Below are 27,655 nucleotides of genomic sequence, written 5' to 3' on the forward strand. Positions count from 1 at the left end.
TTTATTTCTTCTTTAGAAATGTATTCTTTCACATCAAGATGTAATAAATGATCAAGACTCGAACCAACTATCTCCTTGCAAACTCCATCCCCAGTCAGGAGTTTGAATTAGTTTGAATTATGTGCATTGTGCAAGATGTAATTTGTATAGATGTGAGGAGACTTCATTTAACTGACCTAATCTTTTTCAATACTTAATTTTAAAATAAAAATGCCAGTGTGCCAGTGATCACCCTCCCCTGTGCCAATGTTGGCACCCGTGCCCAATGTGGGCACCTAGGCTCCAATGTACTGTAGCCTGACCAGCATCGTGGGTTCGAGTCCTTTGCCGCATGCCACTGACTCCCCATTTCTCCCTCAACATTTCCCATCTAGCTACTATCAATAAATCTACAATGATACGAAAAGAAAACATGGATACATATAATTGTGGTATATAAAATGTTTATTAAAAAAGAAAAGAAAAAAAAGTGCAAAATTCACACTACAAAATTATGCCAAAAATGTGGCACCAACAGCAAGAACAATATTACTGGTATAAAATCTCAGACTTGACTATTATTGGTGTTAATAGCCATCTTGAGCACTATGCTATCAAAAATAACATCTAGATCAACAACAGTGGGCATTGAACAGTTTATGAAAAACATTTTGGAAGAGGAGAACTCGACAGCCAAATTCATTGTCTTTGATTGCATATGTGCTGGTGAGGCTGCTTCAAGATCCACAATTAAAAACACACAAACTACAATGTAATGAAAAAGTGCCGTGACATTTGGTAGCAAAACCAGTGCAATAATGTTCCATGTGAGATGTATCCCAAAGAAATTCACAATCCACCTGTTCAAAGCCTCCTGACGTTCCGCTTGCTGCGAGCGCTTCCTGGAAGAAGTCTGTCCTTTTTGCTCTGGCTGCGAGAGCCGGATCTGCTGTAGCACTCTTTTGACCCGTGAAAATCACACATGCAGTCTGTGCAAAACTGGAAACTGCAGTCAGCTCTGCTGCACACACCCTCTTTCTTCACTGAGTGACACCTTGCTGGATGCTGGCATCGTGGACATTGCTTGAGATGCTCGTCCTTGAAGAGGGTTTTGGCTACCTGTTTCAAAAGGCAAAGACATTGTACACTGTCTGTACAGTATAGCTTTAAAAAGAAAAAAAGGCCAAAGACAATAATTGGAATTTCCATTCTTTCTTAACCCATTAAAACTGGGAATGAATCTGTGTAAAGACTTTAACCATTATTCTATACTTTCAATATGGTCAATGTCATTCATCAACTTACCTGTATGAACTTCTCCCGCTTACAGCTGCTGCCAGGATCTGACGCACAGCGCTGCACCGGAGTTAAAATGACTTTTGCCGACTGCGGAGTGCAATAGGTTGGGGTTTTGGTGGCTCTCGCCTGAACAGATGCAAGAACCTGTCTCTTCAGAAGGGCCAGTCTGGTCTCTGCATCAGGGACAGGAGCACCACCAAGCTGTACATGGAACAAAAACGCACAGTTCATTTAAAAGCTTTCTCCATTTAAACACACGCAGGAGACAATCCGTGAAGATCAGGGATAGCATTAATGAACTAGAAAAAGTGCCCTACTGGGCACAGGTCTCCACCAGGAGGATAGGAATGTTTAGGAGTAATATAAACATGTTTTTTGTTTGTTTGTTCCAATCTTTGCCAATCAGGATGGAATATGGGAAATGGTGCAGATCCGTGTTGATCGCACGCATGCACAATCCACCTGTTGGTGGCGCTATAACAGGCCAATGTGAAATGGGTGGGCTATATTCCTCAGCCTAGTAGGAAAACAGGCCAATCCTGCAAAATTTGAAAGCCAATGTTAGCCAATTAGGATGGAATATGAAATATCAGACACATCCGTCTTGAGCACATGACTATGGAGATACTGTGTACCAATTTGCGCGATGTTTGGACAAAATCTGTAGGTGTACTGTGCAAAAACTTGTTTTGCACAAAGCAGCCTCCTGGTGGCACTATAACAGGCCGTTCTGGAAATTTTGGGGCAGAGGTTCATCGTTGGCATCCAGGGAGTGTGTGTGCAAAATTTGGCATCGACCGGGTTAACGGTGCCGGAGATTAGCTGCTCACGGACACACACACACGGACGGACGGACACACGGACGGACGGACGGAGTGCAAAACATACTCTCCCCCCATGCCTTCGGCCTGGTGGAGACAATTACAGTTAAGCCACCACACTCTGGTCAAAAGAAAAAAGCCACAGTCCACCATTGGACTTGATATTCACTGACATGAAGTGCTAAACATCAACCACACTGCTACAGTGTTTCACATGATTAAATCCCTTATAAACACTGACTAATGCAAAATGTTGTGGTACCTCCATATTAGCCTCTGCTTCCAGGTAAAGTCTTCTCCTGCAGCTGGCCTTGCTGTCTTGCAAGATCATCTCATTCCAGCTTTTGCACACCTGACCGAACCTGTAAAAAAAAAACAAAAAAACATGAATACTTAGAACTGAACGTGTATGGCCTCTGAACACACCTTTGCAATCGAATTAATTAAATTACTGACCTCCATTCATAATAACTTAGAAGCACGTAATTCACTTTGTGAATCGTTGGCTTGAAATATGGTAAACTGTGATGATGTTTTCAAATACACTGAGGGTCATCAACTTCTCACCTGCAAGGTTATAATAGTTTTGGATTTTTGAGCGGTGAACACTGCTCCAATGGTTGGCCCCGTGTCCCTATTTATGTCTGTTGGGAGTAGGAATTGCCGCTCAAGTGTGATTTTCATTACTTTAAGTTCATTTTGAAATTAGTTTACAGTAATTCAGTAAGTTTTAGTTCGTTTTTAGAGCGGGTTTGCAGTTTTTATTTTTGTGACAGCGCTTAGTTTTAGTTTAGTTTTTATTAGTTCAATTTCTTTTTTCATACTTTGGGTTATTTAATATGCATCAGGTGCACTGCAGACTGCAATGGTAACAAAACCATTTGTTTAAAAATTATATATAAAAAATATTCAGTTACTGTTGGTAACGAGAAAAACTAAAAGGGCATTTTGTCTATAGTTTCATTTGTTAGTTTTGTAAACACAATACAGTTTCAATTGGTTTGTTTTTTATTATAGTTTTTATTTAGTTCACCTTAGTTAACCTACTAACCTGTAGATCTCCTTTGGGGCCAGATGAGCGAGTATGACAGACAGGATATGTCTGAGGTTCCTGCTATTCAGTTCTGTCAGGACATCTACCTTCCCAAGGCCCATCTTCCTGCCAATGAGGCCCGCCAGCGGCATAGTGGTCCTGAATGACACCGGGGTCTCAGCCAATGTCAAGGCTGACTTCAGCTCCTCTTCCATGCTTGGGATCTGGACCGTCAGTCTCCTGGCCCTCTGCTGACATATAGCGTGGACCAGCTGTAGGGCCGGGGTCAGAGAAAGGTTTTCTAGCTTGAGTGTGGTAATGCTAAGAGGGGTCACATAGTCTGAGTCTGCATGGGGGGCTGTGTTGAGAGGTGGTGTGTTATCGTGTCGCGTCAGCTTGGATGCAGGTGTCCAAAGGGGAGTCAAATCATCCTGATGGGCATGGAAGGCCGTGTTGAGAGGTGTTGTGTTTAGCTTGGATGCAGGTGTCCAGAGTGGAGTAAAATCATCCTGATGGGCATGGAAAGCTGTGTTGAGAGGTGTTGTGTTTAGCTTGGATACAGAATCAGATGTCCAAAGGGGAGTAAAATCATCTTGCTTGTCAGATGTGGCACGAACGGGGGTCACGATGTCACTGAGGTTGATGGAAGTAGCTCTGCATGGAGTGGCATTGTCAAAAACAAACACCTCATTCTCTTTAGAGAGGCTCTGGTGTTGAAGGAAGAGCTGATGTTTGCCTTGTGGCAGGTCATTTTTGGTACACACTGTGCTGGTTGACTTCCTGCCGTGCTCCTCAGACTGGGAGCCTCCCTCTCGGAGCGTGGAGAGCCTCCGCTGACGCTGCAGGTGGGAACGCCGCTGGCTGCTTTCACAGCTCCTGTAAGATGGTAGGAGTTCCTGGAATGAGCCGTCCAACGATGAGTCCTGGGATTTGTCAGTGGCCAGGGAACCGAAACCGCTGTCCTCACTCACCGACCTGCGATGGGTTGGTTGGTAGTCAGTCAATAACCCTGGCATTGTATATTTAATCACTTAAACCCTTTACAGTTTGGTGACTCGGGTCCCCCACTAAAAATCACACCCGTGTGAAGTGAGGGGCGCTCTTATCATGCTATGATTAGGTGATGTAATGATGATGTAAAACAAACGGTGTCAAAACAAACATTAAATTCCAATCCCTTCATTGTCAATAGCGTTTTTAAAATTGAACTAAAAACAAACATTAAACCTGTATATAGGAGGGCCCTCAAAAAGTGAGGGCAGAAAATTGAAGATGCCAATTGTGATTGGTCGGAATGTGATTTTGTTTTGATAAGAGCACCCCTCACTTCACACGAGTGTGATTTTTTTTAAAATTTTAAGTAATTTGTCTTGATATTATTTTAGAAATATGCAATATTAAAATGCACCTACCTCTGGTATTTAATAGTAGGTGTGGACAATGGTGTGATCAACACACTTGGATGACTGGACACTCTTTGGTTGACAGGGGTTTGAGAGTTTTCCTCAGTCAAGGTAGACAGGAAGGTACTCAAAATTGGCATCTCAGGCAACGCGATAGTGAGGTCCGAGATGATGCTTTTATTGTGGACTGTGTCCGTGACCAAAACAGGCCTCTCAAAACTTGCAAAATCAGCAGTACCATCTGAAGAAGTAGAGGTCCTCGTCTGAGAGAAGAACATGCGTCGTTTTCCACCAGAAAGGGGCTGAACTGGCTCCACTTTTAAAGTGCTTGAAGCCAGAGCTCCAAATACTACAGTGTCTGGAAAGTCAAAGAATGTACTGAAGGACGGCTCTGACATGATGCTGATAGACAAATCATTAATTTTACTGGAAGTTCTTGTGTTGTCGGTTTTTACATTTGTGGCCGGTTCGCCCGCAAGAAGCCTACGTCGTAACGAGACATCTTTCTTATATACTTTAGGGGTTTCACACCAGCCAACTGACAATGGCTGTTGTTCCCTCCTGAAGTCTTTGTCTGAAGATCTACCAGACTCTTTGGTTCTCTCCTTCTTCGGTGTGACAGACATGGTGCTGCACTGATGTCGTTGCAACGAGATGTTCTCTTTAGGCTTTTCATCACACTCATCTGGAAAGCAGGATATAGGACTACGCGGGTTGCACTTGTCGACACTGGCTGTCCTTGGGCTGTGAAAAGATTCACAGTAGCCACTGTCTATCAATGATATTTTATAAAAGGACATTTGTTGGTCTTTACAGCTCTGAAGGTAAACATTGTCAGGAGTGAAATCCATTTTCCTCTGATACACTCACGAGGTAGATTGTGTAAAATATCCTGCAAGGAAAGATTTAAAAAAAAGTTAGTCACTGGGATAATGTTACCACGTCATTTCTAAGTAACTTTGTATTTATAATTCAACACTTTATTCACTCTAAATATTCTGTATACTATCATGACATTCATGACGGATCTTTCCGAATTTATGATCCATTCCTTATGCTTGCTTGACTTGTGTTCGTTCATTGTCTGTTTACTTGTTTTGTAAATGGATATTGTTATTGATATTATGTTATTGTTTGGATAATTTGGTTGTTGTCTAATGTTTTCCATTATTTACTTTTTTTTAACATTACCGGTATATTATATTATGTCTAGGAATACATCTCAAATGGATTATTCCTAAAGAATTTCAATCATCAACTACCAACTGGGTATCAATGTTCCACGCCGTCTGGCATTCAACATTTGATGCGGCAGGCATGTGGCCATGGAGCATAAAATGATACCTTTGTGGAAATGGTGGTCTTGATTGATTGAGAATGTTATATTAATAACAGTTTGTAGAATGGGTACATACAGTTCAACTAAAGTACTGGTCAATACAAAATCTGCTAAGAGGATAAAACCAGAAAAGGCACTAAGACTTGTTAGCTCTGGTCCATAGCTCTAATGCGAAATGCAACGCATTAGAGCTATGGACCAGAGCTAAAGACTAGGGTCCTCCATTCTCAATTCATCAGAACATTTAAAGACATACAGATATACACTTCTGAAAATAACGGAAAACATATGTAAAGAAAAATGGGGACGGGGGGGGCTTGGGCGGACGGATAAGTGCGGTAGTACTAATCGGTTGTCATTTATTTTCAGTGGACAAAACTGTTGCTTACAATCAAATTGCAATCACGTGCATCTGGTAGGAAACAAACAAACAAATGTCAGCTGTGTGAGGTTACTGCTCTGTCCATCGCTGTTGCTATGCAAGCTTTGTGGCACCCCGCTCAAAACTCAGCTGTGGCCGCCAAAACACTGGATTTATACTTTGTAGTATGACGGCGTCGCTTTCCAGACTGCCAGATAAAGTATCCTACTGATCTACACACTTGTACATTCTGTTCTTTTGGCAAAGAATACCATGGGCTTGTGGTTAAATAAAAGCTCAAATGGCAATAATGCTTATGCTTCTATGGCGTTGTTTAGGAAACGATGTATAATACTACTACTATTACTACTAAAATAATAATGCTATAGCCAGTCTACAAAGATACTTGGGGTGGCTTGTATAATAAAGGCGTATTCTGAATTCTTATAGGGAATCTGAGCAGCAGGCACGCTGAATGGTTTGGGTTAGCCTAGCACTACTACACTATACTTAATAGAAAGCACGACTTGTTCTCTAAACACCGTCATGTGGTGCAGAGAAAACACGTTTGTCATAAAAGTAACAATACTTACTGTAATATAAAATAAACCAGCCGCTAAACTTCATGCATCTGGCCCGAAATCCGAATAGTTGTAGGCCTCTGCTAGGAGTCGTGAGCATTGTCCATTCACTCCCTGTCTGTGTGTAGCTGAGACTGAGTCTGTGTCCCACTCCCACAATAACAAGCGTTCAAATTTGGAGCCTATTTTAGGTGTCACATGTTTCCGCCAGCTGGTTGTGGTTTCCGCGATGTAGCCAAGGATGTAGCAGCAGAGCAGTGCGTCACCTAATTATTCACACGAGGCAGGCAGGCACGCGCACGCGCGCGCGCACACACACACACACACACACACACACACACACACACGCACAAATAAGTGCGCTAAGGCCTAGTCATCATAATAACTAATAATAATAGTCCTCTGTCGTAGTTGGACAATATATAGTTGCATATTTGATTTAATAATAAAGGTATCTGTAATATAAAAAACATTGTCAAAAATGAGAGTCAGTGACACTTTAGTGCAAGACTTTACAATAATACAAAAAGGAATGGTAAGGCGCGAAATGTTAATAACATATTTGTTATGCACTGACGATTATTTAGCTTTTAGCATGACAGACACACACAATTTTGTGTGTGTCTATTAGTCAATAAAGTTGTAGGGGGGGGTGTCTATTAGTCAATAAAGTTGTAGGGGCGGGGGGGGGGAGTACTGCTGCGTTTGGTGTGTAGTAACCCTAGCAACCCATTGTCTTCTTTGGTAGCCTGCAGGCTGCAGTCACACGGGTAAAAGTTACTTGATCTCTATGGTTAAGAGAAGGATTAGGATAATGTGTAGGCCTAGTCGTTTTTCCGCTCATTTGCTGCGTTATTTTAATTAAAATAAACTTCGATTTAAACGCGTAACATGTGTTATCCGGCCGGCTAGCCATAACTTTGCCAGCTCGTAATCAACGCAGATTTCACCTGGTAACCATATAGACACTTCCATATCGACAAGCTATTGTAGCTACAATCCTGCCATGATGGCAGCTAAAACATGCTCCTCTCTTCTAAATGAAGAGGCAACCTCAGCCAATTTCAGTCGCCATGAGAAGATTCCAGTGGAGCATTTGGACTACAACTACATTGCACATTGCACTGATGTTAAATACCTGGAGAAGATAATGACAGTGCTGAGGTAAGAGTTACTTACATTGTTTGTCATTTATTTCGCCTATAGCCAATTAGCCACCCATCCTCCATCACTCAATAATGTATTGAATTTATTTTCATCATCCAAAGCAACTAGGCTATAGCCTACATCATGTCTGAAAGATGGATTTTCTCATGAATATGATATATACAATAATGTGAATGTATCAAAGGTCTGGAGATGAGGGTATTTACCCCGATCTGATCCAGTTCTGTGAGAATCACCTGCAAAAATTGGACCCCAAGAGCCGAGCTCTCAGAAAGGAAAATCCAGTGGCCACAGCAGCCAGCCTCCCTAAAGATGAATGGAGCCAAATCATTGATGACCTGAAGGTAGCTATTATACATTATAGTGCAGTATTTGTAGCAGTAATGGTGGACAGCAAAGAAATCATTAAAACACTTTCTTGTGGTGGTTGTGTACCACTGTTAGGCTGTATACAGTGTATAGCCCCCTAGGATAAACATAGCCTTGTATTTATTATTCCTTTTTACTGTTCATAGATGTGGCAAGAAGAAACCAAAGGCATTGAATCATCACTAAAACAGCAGTCAGTGTTTCATGATGTGGTGAATGAAAACGTGCCTCCTGTACGGGGCTCCAATTGCTCTGTTCCGCTCACTCAGGTAATGAACAACACTGACTAAATTACAGTACACCTGCTTGTTATATTAAATACATTCTTAAAAATATAGCCTATTCTAATTTCCACTTCAGAATCCAGTTCCACAAAGAAATACCTCCTCAAAGAAGGTCCTCCCTCGCAACTACCAAGAATGGGACAAGTTAGACCTTTTTGTTACTTGTTGTACTTGTTCATACATCTGGAATTTTTAATATTATTATCATTACATAATCATGACCGTGGTTCTTTTCTTCCAGATTTGACGTTGAAAATGAATGTGAAAAAATTGATCGGAGCGATACAAGTAATGATCCTCCTACCATCAGAAACTCTGGCCATCATAAAATCAAATCCAAAGTCAATGCAACGTGTAAGATATTTTATCGTTAGAAGTTATAATTTGTTTCTCACTGGTTTAAGTTCTCTTTTCATGTAAGAGAGACATAATGTTTCTAACTTTGCATGCAGTGCTCACTCAGCAGGAGAAGCTTCTTCTAGCAAATCATGAAAAGGACAAAGGCAACGATGCTTTCAGAGCCAATGACTACGAGGAGGCAATTGCATATTATTCCAGGTAGATCCTTTACACTAGCCTAAAGCTGTTCAAACTCATGTAACAACAACTTTATTCACACCGATTTGACTCTTATGTCATAGTTGAAGTGTTCCCCCACCATCTGAGCACAATTTAAAGGGATGTACAAATATTTATCAATTAATTCTTTTTCATAATAATTAAATAATTAGACAATAAGAAGACGAAAAACCCCTGGGTGTGTTAGATCAAATTAATTATCGTCCTCTGATAGGAATAGTATTGTACACTCTCATTACACTACCGAATTATGGCCTCATGCCTGTTATTTATTTGATATTTTTTTACTATGCACATCTAGGTCAGATTTAATTCACATGTGTGGTATTGGTAACCCTTAGTGCATGTTTACATTCATTAACTCCGTTGTTTCTTTACTGCTCTTCCATTACAGGAGTATATCCATTATGCCAAATGTCGTAGTTTACAACAACAGAGCCCAGGCTGAGATTAAATTGAAACACTGGCACAATGCCATGAAAGACTGCCAGACTGTATTGGAGCTAGAACCAGGCAATGTGAAAGGTTGGTTAATTCCTAATGTTCATGAACATAACGCATGATGATAATATAATACTGTACCTAAGGGAATGCATGTAAAAAGAAATATCATGTTTGTAATATTTACAGGACATAATTGATAATAGTAATGATAATAATATGAGACTTCATTTCATGTTCTGCAGCACTGCAATGCATTTGTACAGATTACAATGGAGACTTTACTGTCCAGTAGAAATGTGTCGTATTTATACTGGTTTCGGTCTCCTCATCAGGCCTGCTACGTCGTGCCCACCTTCAGGAGAAATTGGGAAACCTCCAGAAGGCCGCTGAGGACCTAAGACTTGTGCTCCGTGAAGAGCCACAGAATACTGCAGCTACTGTAAATGCTTAAACCTCAAACTTTGGCCCAGAAATTACATGCTAGATTAATGTCAGCAACCAATTGTATGCTGCAGTGCACACACAGTGCATAGTACCTCTTTTTCAATGGCCCATTTGCCCAGTAGATGTCACTGTGTGTAAACTAACTGTAAACTAAGTACAATTTAAGTGGTATGTAGATAGATAGACAGACACTTATCCTGAGGGAAATTCAGTTGTCATAGCAGTATTAAATAAACATGATGACGGCAAAGAAGTTGCACATCATATTTTCATAAGCACATTAATTGGAGAATATACATTTTCTGCAGATCTATCCAAGATCTGCTATAGTTTAGAATGATTCTGTTTTGTAGTCAAGTCAGGACAGTATAAAGGACAGATTACATATCATATCCCAAATCTATTGCATTTGGTTGATGACTAGTATTAATGTTCTGCTGTAGCGATTGGGTAATGAGCCCACTATTAGCATAATAGCATTTGACAAATATAACATAAAAACACAATTCTATCCACCCCCATAAACTGTATTATTAATACGAATCTAATTTGAACTTTTGTGAATGACCCACGTGCACAAACATTTTAGGCCCTCTAAAAGCATGAGTCTGGGACAAATAAGATGACCACATCATTTTAGATTTTGTTATTTTGGCTTTTAGAAACTTCTGACTGAAGTTGGTAAGAAGATAAGAGAAGGTCAATCACAGTTGCAGACCAAAGGCAAGAAGATCCTCATACAAGAGGTAGATGAAGAACAGGAGGATGAACAGACGGGTGAGTTTATCTGAACCACTCCATGATTAACATTGTCCAATATATCCTTGCGTGCGTGTGTGTACACAGTATACAGTATATTCCAGTAAACTTGCATCACCAGACTTACCACCTCTGTGGCCTGTGTTCCAAAATCGATGATAAAAAAATATATAATAATCTTTGCATCCCAGGCTAATAACCCAGACAAGACTGCCTACTAAAGAAAAGTATATATATTAAGTATTTCTCTGGCTAGATTTGACATATTGAGCTGTGACCAGATCCAAATGATTTGACATATTGAGCTGTGACCAGATCCAAATGATTTGACATATTGAGCTGTGACCAGATCCAAATGATTCTAGATTTGACATATTGAGCTGTGACCAGATCCAAATGATTCTAGATTTGACATATTGAGCTGTGACCAGATCCAAATGATTCTAGATTTGACATATTGAGCTGTGACCAGATCCAAATGATTCTAGATTTGACATATTGAGCTGTGACCAGATCCAAATGATTCTTGTGTCGTTGTGTGGGACATGTATAACGGGGAAACAAGACAGGGTTAGCAGCAACTTATGCCTTGATGTCATATTTGACCATAGGCCTATAATATTTCCTATCATTTTGTTAAACCCCTCTGGTGTCTCAAATTTTGTTTTACATTTCACATTTAGCACATTTTGGTCATGGGTGGTATCGCCGTCTTGGTACTGTAGCCTAGGGGATATTTCTCATGCTATTTTAACAGGCTTAAAGACACATCGTGCAGGAAAAGAGACAATGAGAGAGCTTTACAACAGAACCCCAACTATTAGGGGACTAACTATTAGGGCATGTGAACACTGATGCCTGCCAGTTACAATGTGGGACAGGGTCTCAATTTCTGGGACGTCTTAGAAATGAGGGACAGTCCCACGCAAAGGGCGACATCTGGTCACCCTGGGAGCATGCATGGCATTTCTCATTTCAGTTGTTAATACCACAACATTGCATGTCTGTGCCGGTTCTCAGGCTGAGTCAGAACCCGCGGGCATTTGCCCTCGTATCTGCCTGCAAAATCACTCATTGCTAATAATGTGTCCAGAACATTGAAATGTGGCCTTTGAGAAACGGAGGGATTCGTTTTGTGCACATGTTTGTCCTGCTAACACATTTCTAGCCAGGGAGGAATCCCCTAGTTCCTTTGGGTAACATGACGTTTGGTAGCGTGTGTATCTGTTTGTTCTTTACCCAGGCCCCCACCCCCACCCAGCGTTTCCATAATTCACTGCTGAGTGGTTGCTTCCTGGAACTCCCCTTTCAAGTGGCTCTGCCGTTGTGTGTAGCACTGTGTACCCAGCCCTCCCCCACTCTGATGTAACCGCTGACTGCGTATTGTGGGTGTGTCTTCTTCCTCTCTCTCTCTCTGTCTCTCTCTCTCTCTCTCTCTATGCTTCTGTCTCTCTCTCTGTCTCCCTCCCTTTCTAGCTTGTCCGGTTGAACCCAGCCTGCCTGTGGGAGGGGAGGAGAGCACGGTTGCTCCTGCTGAGAGGGGAGATATGGGGAACGCTCAGAAAAAGCCCCATAGCAGAGGGGAAGGGGGCCCTCACAGTGAAACCAACAACTCCCACGGACACAGGAGGACCAAGGGAGGCACTTCGGACAAGTACAAAGTAGGGCAGGACTCGCCGGCCAAGGCGGCCAACGGAACGAGCAAAAGGGGTTCAGCGGCGTCGGTCCAGGCAGATCAAAGCAGCTCTAAGGGTGCTCCTTCCTGTAGCAACGGAGGAGGAAATGTCAACCTTGATGCTCCTTGCGGAGCCCTACCCCCGCCACTGGCCCGGCTAAAGAATGAGGGAAACCTGCTTTTTAAGAATGGACAGTTTGGTGACGCACTGGAGAAATACTCTCAAGCCATAGCAGGCTGCACAGATTCAGGTGGGATTTTATGTCTTGTTGTTGTTACATGGCTGCTAAGCATGTGACACTCTCTTATATTATATACATTTAAGATTTATTGTAGGTTTAAAAGTACAGCAAACTATGATTTGATTTGATTTAATCAATGAATTAACTATATTTCTTTATGGACCATCAGCAGCCTTTGTAATTCCATTGTGAAACATTACATTGCATTACATTTAATAGTTTCATATTGCTTTATTACAGCACATAGTCCATCTCTGGCTTCTAACCCATGTATTATTGTGGCATAGCCTAAAATGACCATATAGCTCATTAAAAGACTCAGGTGTTAAAATTAAGATGTTTTGGTAGATATACATAATACATAATAATGACTCTGTACCTAGAGGTGGTGGAGTGATGCGTCACAGGAGGTTTCTGTTTTAGCCTGGGCCTGGAGTTAAGCCTCTCAGCTCAGGTCTCTCCAGGTCACATGACTTCTAACCACTCACTGTGAAATTGAATCTGTGGGACCGCAGTTGTAAATCTCACAAAGAGAGAGAGAGAGAGTGACAGAGAGAGTGTGTGAGTAATAGAGAGTGAGTAAGTGCTGCTGGTCAGCCTTCTCTCTGTCAATCCCTCTCTCCCTCCCTAATCAGCCAGTACAGTGTTGGCCTGTCATCATGCTATCATTGCCTGCTCTGCTGCTCTGGTGTGCATGAAAGACTCCAGACAACATCCACAGTTGTTCATCTCACTGAGTAGCTACTTTAAATGTGCTCATTACTCATCACATACATGCAGTATGCCACTTTTCAGCTGCCTTGTACTGGCCTGACTCGACTTGATTCGCCTTTTTGGTTTTCCAATTCAGTTCAATTAAAAGGAGCTTTATTGGCAGGACACTGTTCCGCTTTTCCAGATTACATGGGCATATCCTGTACCTGCTATAAGCAGGTACACCTACACGAACTATAGTCAGCTCAGAGTGGCACTTCATCACATCAGATTAGATTATGGACAAAGACACCGTTTGGTAGGCAGAGCATTGTGACAAATTACTGTTGACAGTGGTATACTGTATGTAGGAGGGTCTATTTGAATATAATCACCCACAATCCTCCATGCTGGCCTGCATTTATGGGGAACAACTGGCCCACATTGTGGCAATGAAGCCGAGTAATATAATGCAACAGCAATGTTGTGAAGAATAAAGCCTTGTGATTTTAAATTAGCACATAACTGAGTAAGCACCACCACTACAGGCTATAAATATCACCAGTGTCTGGCAGAAGAATATCTGAATATAATAGAAAAGAAAAAGTGATTAAATAGTTTAGACACCAGCAGAGCTACCACCTGTCTTTTTTATGTTCCTTGTTTGTAAGTGTTGTAAAGAACACTTGTTATTATTGTTGATTAAATCAGCTCGCCACAGCCATAACTCTACTGGACATGAACTCACTCCATATACATTTACGGTGTGTGTGTGTGTGTGTGTGTGTGTGTGTGTGTGTGTGTGTGTGTGTGCGCATGTGTGTGTGTGCGAGAGAGAGAATATACAGTACTACTGAAGTGATGCAACCGTGAAAGACTTGTTGGCCTTAAGTCCAAGGAGGATGGTATCTTAGCTTGAAAATAAATCAGGAAACACACACACACACACACACGTGCACACACACACACACACACACGTACACACACACACACACACACACACACACACACACACACACACACACACACACCAGACACCATTATAAAACATTACTTTGATGGTTTTGCCTCACTTTTGCACCATGTGTCACAGCACTACAGATTTAACAACCAGCTTTAGACATAATCCGAACAACAACATAAAAGGTTTCTAACATGCGAGAGCTTTGGCTTTGACATGCTGTGAGAATAGTGTGTGACAACACCCTAGTCAACCCTGTGGTCTTTCTTCAGAGCTCCTCTGTGTCTGCGTGAAAAAGTTAATCAATCTAATCGATTTAATCAATTCTTTCTTTCGTAATTCTTTAAAAATAGCGAAAATAGGCGTTCTGCAAAATCACAACACATCTGCCATTTTCGCACACTCATATTTATTTTCATTCTTGCTATTGTTGAGGTGTGAATCCTCTATGTTTCTTTCTCTCTCCATAGGCATCGACAGTCCAGAGGATCTAGGTGTTCTGTATTCTAACAGGGCGGCCTGTTACTTGAAAGATGGGAATAGCCAGGAATGTATACAGGACTGCACAAGGTGAGACTCTCCATCAACAGCAGCATCAGTTACACACCCAACATACATGATATAGTATCACTAGTTTTATTTCCTTTGTCATTCCTTGGCAGAATGCTTTCTCATGAGAACATGAGAGCACAAGGAGGAACACACGACTCCAATTCGTCTCAATCTCTCTGAGCATTCTTCTTGCACGGTGGAGGAAAGTAACTTTTCAAGAAATCTCCAAGAAGAGAATACCAGCACTCATGGAACTGTCCTTTAAGGCACTTTATTATTTTATAATTGGCATGGTATGTTGCAGAGCAGACAGCACAACGTACACGTTTTGGCGTATACCCTTTGTCAGCGTTGTGATACAAGGACAGTTCTGTGAGTGCTGGACAGTATTCTCTTCTTAGAGATGTCTTGAACATGAGAGCCTTCTCATGAGAACATGTGCCCACATGTGTTCCATCTGCCCACAGCAATCCACCCTATTCCACCACTGTACTGCACATGTACTATTCAGAAGAGAACTAGTGGGGAGACTTGAGACTTTTAGTCGTTTGTTTATCATACATGATACATATAGCCTACCCGATTGCAACTGAACGACACTTTCTGAGATATACCTTTTAGTCTGAAGTTTAGAATTTTGACGTTTGACTTATTATTAGCCACACTTTTGGTAAACAAAGGAGGATTTGGGTGTTTGTGGTGAAATACACTGTGTGGGGGGAATGTTCTGGAGTGCTTGGAAGTCCCAAAAAAGTGTAATGCTCTTTGGTTGGTTGGGTTTGGTTGTTACAACAATGGATAAAGACAAGGCACTGTTCTGGTGAAAAGGTTTTAAAACTAAGCCTTTATTAGATGTCTATTTCATGATAGAAATACATTCAAAGTAGTCCATGGTGACAGTCTCAGTGATACAACACACACATAGCGGTCCCACAGCCTTCATCAGGGAAAACAACCATACTGTTTGTGTGTTTCCACAGAGCCATACATGGGCATGGCTATGTACCCATGCCCATGTACTGTACTGTACAATCTACTACTGCACAGTTACTTGCCCTCCAGCAATCCGTACACAGACGCGACTGTCTACGTATAGCAGGCCTGATCCTTAACCCCTCTCATTATGTCTATGATTACTGTCCAGAGCCCTGGAACTGCAGCCCTTCTCTATCAAGCCCCTCCTCCGTCGAGCCATGGCTCACGAGTCGCTGGAACGTTACAGCAAGGCCTACGTGGATTACAAGACCGTCCTGCAGATAGATTCGAGTATCCAGGCAGCAAACGACAGCGTCAACAGGTATTATCATTCACCTTTCACCTCGCCACAGGCGCAGCTTCGCAGTGCAGGTCACGGAGGTGACGTCACAGAGACACAGAGGGCTGAAAGGACAGACTTTATCATTCAAATCCACATTCCAGAGTTCAGATAGAAAGCAAAGAACTTCACAGGTGTTAGTGCATGCCTTTGAATTTTAGTTAAGTCTAAGTTAAAGGGATATTTCACTTTCAAAAAAACTTTTGGTCATTTTATCGTCTACTCAGGCTTATGTGAACATCGCAGACAGTTTTTAAGTTGCTGGACTCAGTATTTAGATATTTGATAATCATTTTAGCTGTCCCGCCCCTTTCCTATACAAACCCATTGTAAATTCAAACTCCATTTTAACCAAGATAGATTCGTCGAAAATACCTGACCTTTTTTCTGGTGACTGATAGTGTCCTTCCAATACGTGAGGGGACCATGTTTTTTCATTTACTGTTTTTAATTATTTTTTATAATTATTTTTGATATTTATGTCTCTTCCGGCCTCCTCCTGGAGGAGGTTCTTTTCCAAAATAATTAATAAAAACAAATAAGAATAGTAAATGAAAAAGCACAGCCCCTCACGTATTGGAAGGACACTACCAGTCACCATAAAAAAGGTTTGGTGTTTTTTGATTAATCTATCATGGTTAAAATGGATTTTGAAGTCATAATGGGTTTGCATAGGAAGGGGCAGGGCAGCTAAAATCAATATATAATATCTAATTACTGAATCAAGTAACTTAAAAAACATCTGGGGTGTTCACATAAGCCTGAGTAGATGATAAAATGACCAAAAGTTTTTTTTTTAAAGTGAAATATCCCTTTAAGCTTCATTACATGGCAGTATTGCTTACCACCAACCAGAAATAACGCCTTTACAATGGCTCGTAAATCAGTTATCTTCAGTGTAGATTAGGTTTTATTCTTCTTTATTCTGCTGAGCTTTAAGCAGGTTGGTCTGTCGTTAAACGCGTTAAATGCGTTAAACCGGTTGATTGTCCCTGCATTCACCAACTAAAACCATCATATTTGCTCCAGCTAACAATCAAACCAAGTGCACTGTCCAGGACAGCACAGTCCATGACTAATTAGTCGTTAGTTAACACAACAGCTTAGGCTGTCGGCTCCAGCTCCAGCTAGGAGCTATTTATGGCTCTCGCAACATGTGCCCTCTGTTATGTAACCAGGAAGTTCACCTGGAAGATGTGTGCCAGGGACTATGAGGAATTTATAGGCCTCAATTAACAATATACCTCTATGTTCTGGGTTCAAGGTTCCTTTATTGTTACAGCTTGTGTACAGGTACATCTTATTACAATTGAGAAGAGCACACTTATGCGAAAGCGCAGTTTATACCTCTTTGTGGCCATGATACTGTACATCACTGACTTTACCTCTATGTTTTCAACCCAGCTTTGTGGGTGCAGTTTCCCTTATGAGCTTCTAGTGAGAGTACTGTTAGTTACCAGGTTGTTCTGACACCATTGTGTCAAATTATCTACCTTCCTCCATAGGAGGATGTCTCATCATTGCCATGTGACCAGGGAACTTAAACACAGGAGGTGTGCATGGTCATGAACGTGTGAGGCTCAGAACGCAGCCCTGGGGGACTCCTGTCCTGTGTTGATGGTCAGGGGGCAGAGGTGTTAGAGCCCCTCCTTACTACCTGCCATCGTTTTGACATATCAGCTGCACAAGCTGGGGGTTGAGTCCTAGGTTTATAAGCTTGGTGTCAAGTCTGGAGGAGACTATGGTGTTGAATGCTGAACTGTAATCTATAGCTGTAATCTATCTGGATCTGTTTTGTTGGTAGTCATATTAATGGGGTCTAGGGTGGGTGGCAACCTGCAGTTGATCAGATCTTTGACATGCTCTCAACTTCAAGGCATTTACAGTCACTAATCACTATGGGGGTTTCCTGTCATTTAAAACAACTAGTTACCTTGCTTTTTTCTTTCTGCACTTGTCACGGTGAGTCAAAGGGTAGGACCCAAATGCAGGACAAGAGCAGCAATGTTCAAATTAAATGATTTATTAAAGCAGAATGCCGTCAAGCTACAAACAAAACAAATGAGTAGTAGCAGCATGCAGAAAATGTCAAAAATGCAAAGGTTCTTCAAAGCACAAAGCAGTAAACCGAAAGTTCAAACATGCAAACCTTTCAAAGTAGTAAAGTCCAAAAATGCAGCTTTTCAGAATTGCAAAAAACAGAGAACCAGGAACTCAGGTACAACACAGGGGACAAGGAAGTATGTTCTGACAGTGGGAGTGTGGAAATAAGAGTCCAGTCTTATAGGGAGCAGGGTAATTGCCCTGTGTTCACACAGGTGTGGAAGGGCATATGGCACTGTTGGGCTGAAGAGGGAGTGGGAACAGGTGTGTGACAAGGACTGAGTAGGAATGGAGAGTGGGTGTGGCTGACGTGGAAATGCAGACCGGGTAAGAGTCAAACTCAAACCATGACAGCACTGGAATTATTGTTGCTGATTTGAAACATTAGGATATTCTACCCTCAAGGAGGAATTGGTTGAACATATCTGTGAAAACTCAATTAGCTGTGTTGCACATTTTCTGAACATCCTTGCTACAATGGCGTCTGGTCCTGCTGCCTTAATTGCGTGTATCGTATGAACTTGTTGGAACATTCTGCACACTTCAGAATCAGCAATAAATGGCAAAAATGACGTCATCCATGGTGCTTGTCCAGCTTTTGTTAGCTGTTGCTATTTTACTGGGACATCGAGGGGGTCTGTAAACAGGTCTGTATCGGTGTGTGCGTTGAAGTGAATGTCGTCGTCGTGTGTGTTCTCGTGCATCACCACGTTCTCCCCTCTGACGTCTCTCAGGATCACCAGGCAGCTGATAGAGCAGGACGGTCCTGATTGGAGAGAGAAGCTTCCGGACATTCCTCTGGTTCCTCTGTCGGCTCAGCAGCACCGTCGAGAGGAGCCGCTCAGCCAAGAGGCCCTGCAGGCCCGTGCAGAGAAGGCTGCTAGAGACGCAGGTGTGTTCAATATATACTTATTGTTTTAATAGTGTGGACCAGATGGCGTCAATGGACGGGGTCCATTGAACTCAATGAGCGGACCGTCCGTTCAGGACAGACAGACAGGGGGCATCTTGGTTCTGGGTTCTCTATAAGCTCACAATGCATCATACATATGATGATGAGACGCGTTTGTAGATCTTTATTTTTATGTTGACAGTGAAATGTTGTGCTGGGACGGATGTCACTGAATGACATATTTCTTTATTAGTACTCTTATCTAAAGAAATAAAATAAAGGCGCAATGGTACCTGTCCACCTCCGCAGCGTGAATGGCTTGGCCGAGCAACTAAAGCTGCGGTAAGCACTGGTAGGAATGAATTGGCATAAAAACTAAATTGGGGAGAAAACGGGTGAAATGATTGACTACTTTAAATTTAGAAAAGAAAAAAGTTATTTACAACTTACAATTATGTTTCACCCCTGTTTTCTGGACTGGTTGGGACAGTGTGTCTTCTGAGTAAAGGGGGAAAAACTAAAACTAGAGATGGATGGCTCCCCACACACTGGCTCCCCGTTTCAGCCAGGATCTGGACTACAAGGTCCTGCTAACCACATCGATGTCGATCGAAGTCGATCAAAATGCGGAAATCACCCGTCGCTCCCGACATGCGTTGGTCCGACACGTCGGAACTAAAGCCTGTAATTACAACACACGCATTATAATAGCACTATAATAGGATAATAGCAGTCACCAGAAGCAAGTGTGTGTGTGTGTGTGTGTTTTCAATGAGTCTATGGTTCAAATGTGTCATGCTTAGTGTTAAATGTACGCATTACTTCCTGCACCCATATTGAATCAAGTCATATTAAACCTGTTTACTAGCATGCACAACATGTCATTCTCAGGCGGAGCTAAACACCACGTTAACCAAAGGGCGTATTATAAGTACCTTTGGTACAAAGTTCAACAAAGCTTTCTTTCACATTGTTCTTATCATGGAGGCTGAAATGACCTTCAGGCTTCATAGGCTCTAATGCTGGGCAAGTATAACACACACACACACACACACACACACACACACACACACACACACACACACACACACACACACACACACACACACACACACACACACACATCATCTCTCTCTATCTCTCTAGCTGCTGTGCAGTGTCTCTCATCCCTTTATATGAGATGTAAATTAGGTACCTGCTGTAGGCTGATGTTAAGAATAAAGCACCTCTCCATCTCCATGGTTTCCTGACAAAGCAGTTTCCCTCCAACCTACTGTAAAGGCCACACTGCAGCTGTTATTTTTAAACTCTGACTAATGGAACAAGGGAGCTGCAGGCAGTATTTTCTCCCCCTCTCCCAGGACAGGGCACATTGATTAGCCTTCACTCTTCACAGTGAAGGATCGCTGACTTGACTGTCACACCGCAAGTAGAGCTAACCTTGCATTAAATTGCACAGTTTAAACTCTCCTACTTTATAAAGGGAAAGAATCAGGAACCTCGACTTGTGCCTCGGGTTTTATAGGGAAATCGTGGTAGTATCGATTCAGCTGTGAGTTAATCTCACAATCGTATTTTTGGGTTTAATGTAAGGCAGAACAACATTATACGAATGCTTTCAAGTAAATACTCTTTTGTCCTGCTTTTCTTTCTTTACATTTTCTGTCTTGCAGCAAAGAGAGCAGAAGTTCGTTTCACATCTTTGAAAAAGGAAGGAAATGACTTTGTGAAGAAAGGCCAATACCAGGAAGCCCTGGGGAAGTACAGTGAATGCCTTACCATAAAACCTGAAGAATGTGCTGTCTACACCAACAGGTCAGCGGTCCTATCAGATCACTGTCAGTTTCACAACAGTAAACTGTTTTGTTTTGTATATGCTATAATATAAGAATATAAGAGTAAACAAAAACAAAATCATGCGTAATCAATCGTAGAGTCATGCAGAAGTCTAAAACATGGACTTGGCTTACGCGGCTTACTGGCAGTGTGCACAAAACATTTGGTACTGATCGATACAACGGTTTGTGAGCTCTGGACACACAGACAGACAGGCAGACATACAGACCGCTGCAGAGCCATGCCGTAAAAATGCTAATCCATTCATTCGTTTGAATGAACCGACACAGAATGATCTAATGCACTCGGCCATGATCGGTCTCCAATACTGCAGCGACTCTAGCTGCCTTGTCATTCCACCCATGACGTCAGCCAGTCAGCCGACCGAGCTACATCTGTGAATATTGTTTGGCAAGGTGGAACAAAATGGCCGAGGGAAGGGAAGCAGCTGCCAGCTTCACCCATAATGCTGTTTCCTTCCTTTTGTTAGGAGTCTAATTATAACCTGCATCATGCCTTACACATAAAGATACAGACAGCTCTCTCTCTCTCTCTCTCTCTCTCTCTCTCTCACACACACACACACACACACACAATAGTAGGTAGATTTTCGACCATGCTGCAGGAAACAAAACACTCACATGCTGACAGGAATAATTTGCTGCCTTTGTGTGCACAGTGTGTGTGTGTGTGTGTGTGTGTGGGTGCGCGTGTGTGTGCGTGCGTGCGTCTATGTGTGTGTGTTGTACTAACCTAGTCACACGGCCACCAGGAATGTATACACCGTAAAATGATGGGTATAAATTAACCTAATGATGGGTTACATTTGTACACAATTATCAGTGATGATTTCATTGTGTATATAGCTATGGCGGCAACGTCTCAATGTCTCAATGAAGCAAAAGTTGTCAAATACTATTGTTGTGAAGATGAATGTGGTCGTTTGCACAGGGCCCTGTGCTACGTGAAGCTGGAGAGGTTCGCTGAAGCCAAACAGGACTGTGACGCAGCACTCAAACTGGAGCCAACAAATAAAAAGGCCTTCTACAGACGAGCCATGGCCTATAAAGGGCTGCAGGTGAGGCAGGGGGGACAGAACCTGTATGGATGGGTGTGTGATGAGTGTTTGTGTTCAATCTCAATGAGAGTTGTTTGCCAGGCAGCCAGACAGGACATTTAATTATGTGCATTCAACATGTACACTGGCCATGTCTCATTTACAAGGAAGCCTTTTTTATTCTGCAGAATAAGTTGAAGCCAAAGCTAAGGAAGTTCAAATTAAATAAACCATTAAAATAACGGGATGTGAGAGTGAGATATTAAAAACCACTTGAGTTCCTTGGCTGTGTAGTAGAATATACTTGATTTTTACTCAAATTAAAATGCCCTAACAAGGATGTATGTATCTTATGCGTCCTATAGACCAGACCAATTATTTCATTACAAATATTGAGACTGGGTGCACAGGTGACTGTTTCATACAGTATAATCAATTCCCAACAGATTCCCAAACCTTTTGCTGATTTCAGTCTGGTGAGACATATATAGTTAATTGCACAACGGTATTGCGCGCCGAGAACAGCTGATATACAATCTCACATTGCGTTGCAGATGCGACCGATGTGGGCTTAGAGGTCTGCTGTTCTCGAACGCTCTCTGCGCGCTCGCACCTTTGCAGGACAGAGTATAAATTAGGCTTGATGGGCTACAGCTGCGCGAGCATGAGTAGGCTTTGCTTCCATGATCATAGAGCGCTCCCCCCCGGTCTAATGATGGCGACTGTAGGTGGGGTTTGCAGGACAACTGCTTTGAAGTGCTATTATTGTTTACACACTACAGAAACCAAGGATTATATATTTCAATAAAACAATAAAAATCTCTAAGCATTCTTCCTCCATACTGGGAGAAAAACAGCATCTGAAAGTTTGATGGGATGCATTTTTACACGTGAGTGCACTGACCACTTTTACATTGCATCTTATGAGCGGTGGGGTTCATTTGGTGCTGGCCTGCGTGCGCATCTGTGCATAATTGTTCTTATCAGTGTGATGTTGTCTGATAAGGGGTCTATTGTAGGACACAGTCTTATGCAGCCATATTTCCTATTAAATCTAGCGACCTATCGCACCTGCTGCAGGAATTAGCCTCTTCTTTGCAAATGAGACAGAGTGTCCAGTTTCTGTCCTTACCAGTATTACCAATATTTACGATAAACATACTTGAACGTGTCTCCCCGTATAATTAGGACTACTTGGCGTGCAGCTCTGACCTACAGGAGGTGCTACGGCAGGACCCCGGCGTCCAGGAGGCTGAGAAGGAGCTAGAGGAGGTCACTCTGTTACTCAGACAGAGCTTGAACTCCTCCCCGGCCAAAGCCAGGAGGAGCGTACCCATCACTGAGGTACAACACTGTGTTCTAATAGTTACAGTATGTGTAGTTGCATGTGGGTGTCCTGCATAGGATGCAACATTGAGGAACCGTAATCGTAATTGTAGTTTCATTTGTGCACTCTCAGAGTTACAGACTTCTAAGGGTCCATTTGGAACCCCCTCTACTAGCCTATAGGAATTGTTAAGGAACCAGAAGCGTTAAAACCCTAAAGGATCCCAAGCCTAGTCCTGCACCTGTAATGGATTGCCACTTGATTTGAATAAGAATAAGATACTGTATCGGTATCGGAAAAGTATCGGATGTTGCAAGGAGTTGCATGGCAAATCATTGGCGCGGTTTGGGTTTTACAATAAAGAAGGTAAATAATCACACACCGTAAATAGAATGCAGAAACAGAACAGTGCCTAAAGAAACTACGATACAGGTAAACAATGAACATACATGTATCATCTGTGTAAACATACTATCTAAATAACATTTCATACATTGAAACAAAAAAATAATCAACTATAGACGAATCCGTGTAGTGCTGCCCTCAGCTCAGTGCCCTGGGCGCAATCATAATGGTGGTGTTAATCGACTCGAATTATCGCCGCTTGACAGCACAATTATGGTTGCCACTCAGCGGATTCGTCTATAGGAAACATCAAACATCAAATCACAGTTTCTCTGTGAAGGAACGTTTGAAAGGTTGAAATATTTGAAAAATGTTTTAAATATTTGCTACCTACCTACTTTATGCATGTAAAAAATTACTTTGCGCCACTTTTCATGCGTATGCACCGTCCCAGAAAATCACGTAATGACTACTTGTGCCTGATACGGCAGTGGTGCCAGATTACTGTGCATACATGTATACATAGGAGCAGTTCCATTAATCCACTGGTATAACTAGCTCTCAATGATGACGTAATAAAGATGTGGATTAAAGGACCCAATGCCAGAGTGTAATTGGTTTTCGATGGTGACGTAATGACGATATGTTTTAGTGTTGGGAGGTACTATGTACAGTATATATAATTTGTAAGTTGATTAGCGGTATACTGTGGTTACTTTGCGCCGTACGCACCGTTCCAGCCGTCCCGCCACTTTTGATGCGTATGCACCGCCCCAGCAAATTGTGCCTGATATGGCAGTGGTGCCAGATTACATGTATACACAGGAGCATTACCTTTAATCCTCCCAACACTAAAACATATCGTCATTACGTCACCATCGAAAACCAATTACACTCTGGCATTGGGTCCTTTAATCCACATATTTCTTTATCATTGAGAGCTAGTTATACACACCATGTAATCTGGTCCCAGCAAATCAGGCACAATTTGCTGGAACGGTGCATACGCATCAAAAGTGGCGGGTTGGCTGGGACGGTGCATACGAGTCCCGGGCGAAACTATTACCGTACTAGCGCTCTCTGCTTGCGCAAGTAATAACATTTTGTACATTGACATAAATAAATGTGTGAGCGCGGCTGAATAGTAGGATAATAACGTTTAACTCAGCTCAACTCAACAAAATAAACAGACTTTCTCTTGTAAATCAACCTCAAGAGGCTCACCGCTGTTAATTCTCTCCCTCAGGTTGAAGGTGACGAGGAAACGTTGCCAGTGTCGAGCGGATCAGAGAACCACTGTGGAGGAGGAGAAGAGGTCGCCATCAACCTCCACCCGACTAACGCCTATGAGTTCGGACAGTCTTTGAACGCAGCCCGCTGCAGTGGCAACATGGCAGCCTGCGCAGAGCTGCTGACCTCTGTCACTCCGGAGACGCTGCCCCAGTACCTAAGCACCCAGCTGGACGGCCACACCATTGCTTTCATTATGCAGGCTCTGGACTCACACCTCGTTGAGAAAGACCCCAACCTTGTCTACCGGCACCTCAACCACCTGCACACCGCTGACAGGTTCTCGGTAAGATGATCTTTATAAATACGTCACCTAAATTCCAAGTACACACAAACCCTGTTTTAGATGGGAAGAAAGGGAATTCTGCCGCGCCTCAACCAATCGAAGGCAGGTACGATGCATCACAGAACAGGGACACAACAGCATCAAACGTAGATAATACACTGTTGTAGCACGGACAATAAGCCTCTTTTTACGTTTCAATGTTACTGCATCCAAATGTCTGAGCTGCTCCATGTGTTATCTAAGTTTGATCCTGTTCTAGATTGATTGTTTACTTGGTATTTTACAGTACAAGCCTAGCTATTTTGCCAGTACTTGACAAGTCATACACATTTGTCATTCTTCTACACCTCTGTAATCTTACAAGTTACAACACATCTTAGTAGCTCATTAAACAGAGATGTACGCGTTTATGTTTGCAGAGGTTTGAATTCCTTCTCTCTCTTCCATCTTTACTCTAGGTTGTACTAATGCTGCTAGAGAAGGGAGAGCGTCGACACATGACTCAGCTCTTTGAGCACCTGTCTGCTGTGGACAGCACAGAGTTCACTAAGAACGACGTTCAGAACCTGGCCAACAAATACATATGAATGTGCTCTCCCTCCCCTGCTCCCTCCTGCATGAGCTACAACAACAATACCAAGGATCTATGCAAAATGGCACAAGTGCTTAGTCATGACAACAACAAAGAACGGAGACTGAAGAACTTGAACCATGAATCACATTCACTTTACTACTGGCTCTCTCTACTGTATATTATCTGGTTTACTGTAGGTCTCTGTAACATTAGAAGGAATATATTTTTTCTCTCCAAAGCATTTTGCTATTCAGACATACTTTTATACCACCACTAGCAATTCTATGAAATGTGACAGCAGGATACTGTTGGGCTCATTTTCAATATATTGATGCATGGGAGTTGGGTACGAGTTGTGTAATGTTCAACTGCATAGGGGGTTTCCTTTCAGGTCAACTCTATTTGCTCAGGTGAGGTTCATGTTCTCAGAATTTAAACAAATTCCTCTTTGTGAACTCTGTTAAAAGTTTTCATATCAGTCAAATGATAAGGACTGCTGCTAAAGCTGATCTAAGGTCAGAAGAAATCAAGTATGCTAAGCATTACATACATACATACATACATGTAATTTGCTACTGAGCCTATAGATAATCTTTGCTAATGGAGAAATGTAGACTATAATGTTACAATGACAGTCATATTGTCTATTTGTCTTTGACAAAGTTATATTTTTTATGAAGAAAAACCCAGAATGGTCCTATTTTAAAAATGCATGGCTGGCAAATTATTACTGTTCTATGCAGAATGATCTCCAAAGCCAAAAATCCAAAGCAGTTTAACACTGGTAAAGTATTCTGGGCTTACAGCAGTATATCAGCCCGGTGTGACAAAGCTTATATCGTTTTGCAACATTCCATGGCATGGCAAATCAAGTCTAAATAAAGTCTAGCAAGCATTGTAAAGGTGTCTTTGCCAATTGGGAATGACTTTTAAATTATGAAAACGTGTGGGACCGCTATTTGATTAGCAAATATGGGCCATCCAGTCAAGCACAAACACTGGTCCAAGATTCTTCTTCACAACAGTTTAAAGCATTCCTGCAAGCAGCCAGTCACACATTCAAGAGTAGCAGTGTCTGTATGAGATGTGTGCCTTTGTAAAGTGGTCCAGTGGTTTGTGTTGATTGTACACGATCCTCAAATTTATATTATTTATTTATGACCTTTTACACTCAAATGCTACATAGCTGAGACTGATGCGAACCCATATTGCACAATTTGAATCTGTTTTCCATACAAACGTGGCCCTAGAAGTGGTCAAATTAAGATATTAAAACAATATAACATAAATATATGGTTTTCACAAAGCTGCAAATCTATATTATTTTACTGTTCATTAATAAATATCCAAACCCTGCGGTTAATCGATCTAAATCGATTTTTCTTTTAATAATGAAATGTCAATGAATGTATCACATTTTACATTCAGGGAGGATAGTGGGGATCAGAGGCTACCTGATGCAATAACCGCATGTGTTTTTAATACTATATTTCAGTAGAGATGTAAATGTGTTTCCGAGTCCAAATGAAAATGGTTATTTATCAATTAAGTGGGAAAATACTTTATACACAAGAATTGTGAATATGTTATGGAAATGACTGTTGAATAAAAACTTAACATAATACTATAGAAAGGCCTCGTGTTT

At 41.9% G+C, this 27,655-nt stretch overlaps 3 protein-coding genes across 3 annotated transcripts; 2 read left to right on the forward strand and 1 right to left on the reverse strand.

The window, feature by feature from the left end:
• Positions 1-624: 624 nt before the first annotated feature.
• fbxo43 (F-box protein 43) lies at positions 625-6,945 on the reverse strand. Its single transcript, XM_083760234.1, has 6 exons — positions 6,829-6,945; positions 4,545-5,427; positions 3,151-4,107; positions 2,362-2,461; positions 1,285-1,479; positions 625-1,098 (listed from the first exon to the last, which is right to left on the reverse strand). Exons 2-6 carry the CDS (start codon positions 5,384-5,386, stop codon positions 844-846), a joined length of 2,349 nt encoding a protein of 782 aa, XP_083616360.1. The 5' UTR covers positions 5,387-5,427; positions 6,829-6,945; the 3' UTR covers positions 625-843.
• An 880-nt stretch (positions 6,946-7,825) lies between these two features.
• spag1b (sperm associated antigen 1b) lies at positions 7,826-10,057 on the forward strand (the record flags this gene model as incomplete). Its single annotated transcript, XM_083762131.1, has 8 exons — positions 7,826-7,980; positions 8,168-8,327; positions 8,499-8,621; positions 8,713-8,780; positions 8,878-8,990; positions 9,089-9,194; positions 9,610-9,733; positions 9,992-10,057. The coding sequence occupies 8 exons, from the start codon at positions 7,826-7,828 to the stop codon at positions 10,055-10,057; spliced, it is 915 nt and encodes a 304-aa protein (XP_083618257.1).
• A 2,281-nt stretch (positions 10,058-12,338) lies between these two features.
• Positions 12,339-27,634, forward strand: LOC310856294 (sperm-associated antigen 1A-like). The gene is made up of 9 exons (XM_083761622.1): positions 12,339-12,788; positions 14,904-15,003; positions 16,130-16,282; positions 19,138-19,295; positions 20,969-21,110; positions 22,083-22,209; positions 23,377-23,532; positions 25,107-25,436; positions 25,895-27,634. The coding sequence occupies exons 1-9, from the start codon at positions 12,410-12,412 to the stop codon at positions 26,021-26,023; spliced, it is 1,674 nt and encodes a 557-aa protein (XP_083617748.1). The 5' UTR covers positions 12,339-12,409; the 3' UTR covers positions 26,024-27,634.
• Positions 27,635-27,655: the final 21 nt, after the last annotated feature.

This window comes from Protomyctophum parallelum, assembly GCF_964188405.1.
Source record: "Protomyctophum parallelum genome assembly, chromosome: 3".
Classification (NCBI taxonomy): domain Eukaryota; kingdom Metazoa; phylum Chordata; class Actinopteri; order Myctophiformes; family Myctophidae; genus Protomyctophum; species Protomyctophum parallelum.

Coding starts and splice junctions, on each gene's coding strand:
- fbxo43 (XM_083760234.1), bottom strand. CDS start 5,386: ATGGATTTCACTCCTGACAATGTTTACCTTCAGAGCTGTAAAGACCAA. Junction 2,462..3,150: donor GCCCCAAAGGAGATCTACAG/GTTAGTAGGTTA, acceptor TTTTTTTTACAG/GTTCGGTCAGGTGTGCAAAA. Junction 1,480..2,361: donor AAGCAGAGGCTAATATGGAG/GTACCACAACAT, acceptor TTCCATGTACAG/CTTGGTGGTGCTCCTGTCCC.
- LOC310856294 (XM_083761622.1), top strand. CDS start 12,410: ATGGGGAACGCTCAGAAAAAGCCCCATAGCAGAGGGGAAGGGGGCCCT. Junction 23,533..25,106: donor GGAGCGTACCCATCACTGAG/GTACAACACTGT, acceptor TCTCTCCCTCAG/GTTGAAGGTGACGAGGAAAC. Junction 25,437..25,894: donor ACACCGCTGACAGGTTCTCG/GTAAGATGATCT, acceptor TCTTTACTCTAG/GTTGTACTAATGCTGCTAGA.